Consider the following 7,488-nt stretch of genomic DNA (forward strand, 5'->3'; position numbering starts at 1 on the left):
TCAGTAAAATCAATGATTGAACACTGACAGCTCCGATGGTATGGACGCTGCAGAATGGGGAAAGACAGAGTGCCAAGAAAATGTATGGAGGCGAGGCGGACTGGTAGGAGACCATAAGGTAGACCTAGAAGGAGCTATATGGAATATATCCGACTAGGTCAGGAAAGAGGAAAAACGCTGGGTAAAATGAACTTGCTTACCATGGAAGTGGTTAGAGGCTCCTCCACGCTGAAAGGCACTTAAGGAGGATGCGAAAGAAGAAAAAGAAAATCTGATTCGGTTTGCGCATCACACAACTTTCCCTTAGGAGTCTACTTTGAGTTGAAATTAATCTGCACTTGTGTCAAAACAGATAATTTCCCAAACGAGCCTTTCAATTGACAGATGTACCAACTCAAGTTTCAAAGGTTTTCGGAAAAGTACTTTTAATAATAAGTTAGTCATTCTGTCAACTGTAAGACTCATACACAAGTTAAGTGAAATTAAAAAAATAACTATTGAACTATGCTGATATGGGAACATTAATCAGACTGGCAAATGGGACAAACACACTCCATATACCATATTGTGTTAGAACACACCTTTTATGTATGTGGTTTTTCATCATTCTCCTTTACTTTCTATGATTTTATTTGTGGTTAAATATTATTTTATCTAAAATCTTTAGCTTTCTAACAATATACAATATATTTATATTATCACTTTTACTTCTGGAAATGTTTTCAACCCAGAAGAAATATTTATCATCTTACATCCTTATGTTAATAATCAGATCCTATCATAGTTTATATTTATCTACTTTTAATTACTAATAAAAATCGATTTTTTAAAAACAAGTAAAATTAAAGGTATATAAGTGGACGCCATTTTGGCCTGTCAAACTATTTCAGTGAGGATAAAACCTAGCTGATGTTAAAGACCATCTAATTGTATATTGATATAATAAGTCAATCAAAATTTTTAGAGCCGTTTTTGAAAAACTTTTAAGAAATCAAATATTTTAAAGTGGCAATTCTCGGTCAGTCAATTTTATCTCAGGTGTATACCCACTCAAAATATACAATTTCAGTTTTGTATTATTTTTTATTTTTAAGCTAACTGTTCTCTTGCAAACACGCAGACCATTTTATGATACTTGGTTATTTTGAATCGGGGGACCTAAAACATATATTTCTATCTCTTTGTATTTTGAAAAATTTCAAATTTTTCTTCATCGCGATACCTCTCCTTAATGTATATTCCATATATGAGTTAGTAAAAGTAAAAATTAAACAATGAATCTTATCTGTTCTAATGATTTTGGGAAAGGGGAAGGTTTTTCTTTTTTATTGAGAAAATCAAAATAAGATTTATGGGATTTAAAAAATACAACAGTTCTTATAGCACATGATTCAGAACAACTTTGTTTATAACTGAATCAAAATATATATATATATATATAGCTCATATAGTATTCCTCTTAATTGATAAAAATCCTTGATAACAATATTGATATTAAACAGTCTTTTGACCTTATTGTCTATTTAATTCTATATAGTTTATTTTAATCAAATTCTAATTTAGTAAAGGAGTCTTCAAGCTGAGATGTATCTTTTTTTGATTTTCCTTGCTTTTTAGCTTCATTAATCCGTACTTTTTCTTCTTCCAACAGCCACTCTCTGGACGAAATTACTGATTTCACAGATTCCCCTATAACATGTTTTATTTAAAATATTTAATACCAAATAATTGACATCAATAATAAAAAAGGATTATTTTTGTGATACTCACTGTGAAGCGATAAGACAGGTGGAGCTGTACCATTGTAATCTTCAGGGACCATTTCAGGAGGAAGTCCCCCAAAATACGGTTCAGCCGACGTATGGAATGACATCTGTCAAAAATATTTTATTTCATAAATTTTTTTTTTAAATTTATGTTCTATACTCATTCTCAAATTATAATAATTTTTACCATATTAACTAAATCTTTGTTCAGGAATGGTCTGGCCAGGGTCATCAACTTCTTAATTACAGAACTAGTATTTATAAAAACAATTTTAACTACTCTTATAGGCGAGGCATTCTGAAAATATAAAATTATTATTTTATCCAGATATTATCTAAGATGGTTCTTAATGAATAAATTTTAAATATATTGACCTCACCTTTCCGTAATTAATGTAATTTCTTACATTAGTAAGCGAACATTTTAAAAGATGAGACATCGTATAACCTGTAGCATCATAGACAATCACATAACCGTTCATGATGCCCTTATCCCACATAGTATGCATACTCGACATAAACATCCACTTTACACAAAGTGCATATACAAATCGTTCTGGAGAAACATCATTTAATTTACATACAATTACTCTGTGCCCTTCTTCAGTTAATTGCGGTAATGGTGCTGCTATTCTGAAAATAGTACAAGAATGTTAATTCTGGTAATTATAGTAAATAAGGGTTAATTAATTTTTTTTCTTTTTTATTTATTACCAATAAAAGATAATTATATTAATTGATATCAAAGTTTCAATAGTGTTCAATTAATGTGTATACATCCTCAAATATAACGCTGGGTCTGCTAGTCAATGTATAACTTTTAAATTCTTTACTCTAGTTAGTCAGGGATCTACTGCATCATTTTTTTGTCCTACAATAGCCAGCACAAAATAAGGCATGTTTGAGAAACTGGGGTGTTGCCAACTCTCGCTCCTCAATTTAACTCGCCATTCATTGATGAAAAGTTTAGAATCATTTAACTTTTGTTAACGGTTGGTCGTGAAATGGATTATTTTATTACCTACACTATTCTTAAATTGAACTTAGTTTAAAACTTATAAATAAGTACCCACCCATCTTAATTTATGCTGGCTACTACAGATTCTGTATATCAAGAAAATTTGTTTATTTAAAAAAGTATATATCTATTTATTGTTTATATTGATTTATAGAATGATTGGATAGAATAAAAATTTCTTTCTCTGATATCAAGAACGCAAAGTCAACATATTTTTTAATAAAAAATGTATAACTTACATAATATCATTAACTACTTCTTGCATCTCTTTTGCATTTGGATCCCAATTGTCGAAAAAATCTGGCATCGTCGCCCTATAATTAAAAAATGTCTCTATCGTCTTTTTAGCTTGTTCTACATCGTAAAAACAAGCATGAAGAAAATGACATATCAGCTCATCTGTAAAATTCAGAATAGATTAATAAATAATAAATTTTATTTTAAGTTATTTTGTTAAAAAAATTAAAATAAAAATGTAAATAAATATTTAATCAGTCATGATTATTTAATAAAAAGGTCAAATGAGCTATTATATCGTCTAACAGTAACTGATTAGATTATATTTGACTCATTATCAATTTTTTTATTATTTAACTCTTCAATTTGATAATAAATGGTTTTAACGATAATTTAGCGAGAATATATTATATTTCAGAAATATATATATAGGCATCGAAATTTTAGATTTTATTCTTTAATTTTTTTTGCAAGTAATGTAATGATATTTGATAAAAAATAACCAGGCAGTTGTAAACAATGAATTATTTTTTCAATCAAAAAGAATTTATTTTTCATTCGGGTTAATTAAAGTATATTATCCTTATTTTACTGAATAAAAACTGTGTTCTATAAAGTATAAAAATGTTCTATTTATTATATTGAGATTATATTAATTTTTATTTAAGACATTTAACAAAATTAAGCGCAGATTACTGTCTGGTTGCAGGTTCAGGATTTAACTTTAGTCTTAGACTAAGTTTACTGTTAACTGTTAAAAAAAAAAAAGGTTCATTTCTTGAAACTCTTGAGAATTTTTACAAAATAAAGATAATAGTGGGATTCATTCAAACATATGAAAAATAAATGATCAGCGACTTTATTTGAATATAAATCTGTTTTTACCAAACTTTATGTAAACTAAAGTTATTAAGTATTACGTGTGACTGATTAATTATAAAAGTCCATTACTACTCTTCTGGAAATCGATTTTGTGGTATTTTTTTATATTGAAGGAAGGTACCAAAGCATGATATTAATATTTATTTCACACCAATTTCTTTTAATTTACCCTGTTCATTTTTATGTAGTATTGGGAGTGGAGTAGCCCAATGGTAAGGCATAATGTTACTAACTCCAAGGACCCGGGTTTGAATCCGGCTGTAACAGATAATTATTTATTCTGTTACTGTAGTTATGAGTCAACCCTGTGGGTTCAGGAGTCTTCCAGTGTCCATTCAGCCTCATAAAGTGGGTACCCTTAACAGGAGAAAATCAATTTTTTTTTTTTGTACATAGTATGATAGTCTTATTTTAATCTTACATTTATCGTTTATTTATCCCTAATGAAGACATGCTACTCTGGCTAATACTTGAGTGTCTAATAGTTTTTTTTTTTTGCCTCCAAGATCATCTTCCTTCAATTATATATGATCAGCTAATAATCCTAAAATATTTATAATTAAATTTTTTTAAAGGAAATTTTAGCTTAATAATTCAGTATACAGCTGGATTTTTTACTTAAACTATTTTTTTATTTTAAAAATTTTCACATTAATTGTCAATGGAACTTTTCCAAATCATGTTTAATTCAATCTTTGTTTAACCAATATTCACATTCGTAAAAAAAAATATTTCATAATAAAGTGCTTTATTGTATTGTTAGTTCATCGAACTTTTTATAGAAGTAATCATATTCACTCGGATCAGTAGTCAGTTTAATCTAGATAGTATATGGCTTCCCGAGATATCAGATCCCATGAGATTATGTAACTCGTAATCTAATTCAGTAATGCACAGGTTGCTTCACCAGCTTGTTATGTCTGCACTCAACCGAATTACCTACTTTCTCATACATCATAATGTAGTAGACCATATAAAAGCATTTTTAATACAATATTTATAATTTTGGATACTTTATTTTATATCTGATTTAAAAAAAAAAGAAAATTTAATTTTAATACAAATACAAACATAGGTAATGGAAAATAGAAGTATATACTTGAAGACTATCATCCGAATCCAATTTGATATGATAATAAAGAAAACAATATTAAACAAAAAGGGAAATATTTTTTGTTATAAATTACCCATAGCCTCTAAGAGTTAAAAAGTTTCAAATGATTTATACTATAATTGTTACATAACTGTAATAAAGATTATTTTTATAAATTTGAATAACAAACCATGTTTATAATAAAATTGAGCAATTTAAAAAATTTTAAATTTAAAACTTACTTTATGGAATAAAGAGATAAGATAGAATCTGTTTTAAATATCTGCTGTTTATAAATTTCTTAAGCCCAGAGAATCATAGTGTCTTTAATAGTTTCCTTCGGAGATTAATTTTTGTTTCTTCCTTGAAAATATAAAATCCTCCACTTGTCAATAATAAATAATAGTTCTAATCAGGCTATATTAAGACAGGATTATGTTTCTAATATTGTAGTTACTACCTTCTAGTATTTAAATTATATTAGGTTATAAAACTATTGGAAAAGATAATTAAAACCAATGCCTTATAGATGAATTGTCTACTTCAAATCTGTTTCTTATAAAAAAAAAATACATACAATAGTATTTAAACCAAGTCTGTTTTCCTTTTAACATGTATATTATAAATTCAATAATTCACTCTTGTCAAAACAGGATATTCAAGGGCGTAGACGGCCCATGAGGTTAAATACTTTGTGAGAAAGTACTATTACTTGAACAATGGTTTCGCAAGGAAGTGACATGTTTATGATCACACTCAACTTCAAAGTTTTTCTCAATTAATGGTTCCCGCTTTATAGAGGCTTGGTGTCCCCCAGGAGGGCTTCCAATCCCATAGGGTTGACTCGCGGCTAAAGTAACAGAATATATAATCTGCCACAGCCAGATTTGACCATGGGTCTGGGAGTTAGAAATACAGCAGTGATGCCTTGATGAGAATATATAAATGTATAATTAGTTACTCTTCTAGCTAACCTGAAAAATAAACTATGTTAAAAATTAAATAATCATTTACCGTCTACTTGAGGTAGGTATTCTGTGGACTTCATCCATTCTTGTATCTTCTGAATGTCCTCTAGTTTGAGTTTGGGGTCCTTGGCGCACTCCTGTTCTGCTGTGACTTTCCAAGGAAATTTCATGTCTTCTGTTACTCTGCTTAAAAATAATTTTATGAACTTTTTAATTTTTCATAATATTTAACATTTTTTTTTTTTTAAATCTGAATTAATCTTCTCTTCTATTTGTATATAATTAATATAAAGTAGTTTTCCATGATTAAAAAATATATATGTGAGGAAAATAGGATTAAATTTTAATTAATGAATTTAGTCATACTGTTATAAAAATTTTTTTCTCAAAAAGTAATTATTTAATTTAATATTGATTATGTTAAATTCAAATACTTTTAAATAGTTGTATATGCTTGTGACTGATCAGTTTCAACAGAAAAATCAGAAATTTCTTACCAGAAACATTATAGAACTATAAACTTTAGAATACCTCAATATTTCAAGTTTGGCTTACACTCTTTCTGCACTGTACAGCTCATTTTTTAAAAATAAAATTAAGATAAGTTAAAAAAAAAAAAAAATGAATATATAAAAATATAATCCAGGGAGGAATCTACTCATAATATACTTCTCCATATAAAAAGAAAGCATTCAAAATTTTGACATTATTAAACTTGTTTGCGCATGCGCATTACTGATTTTCTGTTTCAAGTCCTGACGATAATTAAAACTCATTTTCAGTCATAAAACACTAAAATGAAAATTTTTAAAATGTTTCTTTAATTACAATAGTTAATGTTCAAACAGCAGTCAGTTGCCATAATTTAGTATCAGCATTATTCTCTTTAAAGAAAAAATTGACAATTTATGAAATCAGTCCTAAAAAACCCATTGATGCTTGTGATAAAAAACAGTTGCATTCTTACCAATGATTCGACATTCAACCATATCTTCGAGGGATATCCATATTTTACGAATATTTAAAAAACCCTTAGAGACCATGATAAAACTATAAAATTACTATTTCAGTTTTTAAAACCAAAAGTTTGCTGTCGCAAACATAATACCGAATAGACGAAAAATAAAATTATAAAATAAATTAGAAATTAATGCCTTCGATGACGAGCTATGTTTTACGCCATTAAACAAAAACAAACAAACCAGTGTTGTCAAAAATTTAATCCACAAAAAATTTAATTTACGACCGAGTGAGTGCCTTATAAAGGGGGTATTCATGATCTTTAGTTTAACATGTTAAACGGAAAACTTCATGTTAAATTGAAAAATATTTCCACCTTTTACGAATTTAAAACGATATAACATATAACAGGGGTATTCATGATGATGATGGCTGACCAAGTAACAGACTCTCAGCCATGTTAAATGTTATTTCGTTTTACCACGGCAAAAGAAGGCAATTTTTTTCGATTTAACACGAGTTTTTCCATTTAACACGCTTTAACATAGATCATGAATACCCCTA

At 28.1% G+C, this 7,488-nt stretch overlaps 1 protein-coding gene across 2 annotated transcripts in view; it reads right to left on the minus strand.

Annotated features, from left to right (window-relative positions):
• Positions 1-1,294: 1,294 nt before the first annotated feature.
• Positions 1,295-7,488, minus strand: part of LOC106688627 (retinol-binding protein pinta) — a 32,936-nt gene continuing 26,742 nt past the window's right edge. The window contains exons 2-7 of one of the 2 annotated variants that reach the window (XM_014433189.3): positions 6,011-6,147; positions 3,024-3,183; positions 2,147-2,399; positions 1,954-2,064; positions 1,771-1,873; positions 1,295-1,689 (exon numbers count right to left, since the gene is read on the minus strand). In XM_014433189.3, coding sequence (XP_014288675.1) covers positions 1,544-1,689; positions 1,771-1,873; positions 1,954-2,064; positions 2,147-2,399; positions 3,024-3,183; positions 6,011-6,134 — 897 coding nt within the window. In that variant the 5' untranslated portion in view covers positions 6,135-6,147 and the 3' untranslated portion in view covers positions 1,295-1,543. Of the gene's footprint in view, positions 1,690-1,770; positions 1,874-1,953; positions 2,065-2,146; positions 2,400-3,023; positions 3,184-6,010; positions 6,151-7,488 lie in introns of both variants that reach the window. The other variant, XM_024360314.2, reaches the window with a different exon arrangement.

Source organism: Halyomorpha halys, unplaced genomic scaffold (assembly GCF_000696795.3).
Source record: "Halyomorpha halys isolate HHAL.00 unplaced genomic scaffold, Hhal_1.1 Scaffold1165.1, whole genome shotgun sequence".
In the NCBI taxonomy this organism is placed as follows: Eukaryota; Metazoa; Arthropoda; class Insecta; order Hemiptera; family Pentatomidae; genus Halyomorpha; species Halyomorpha halys.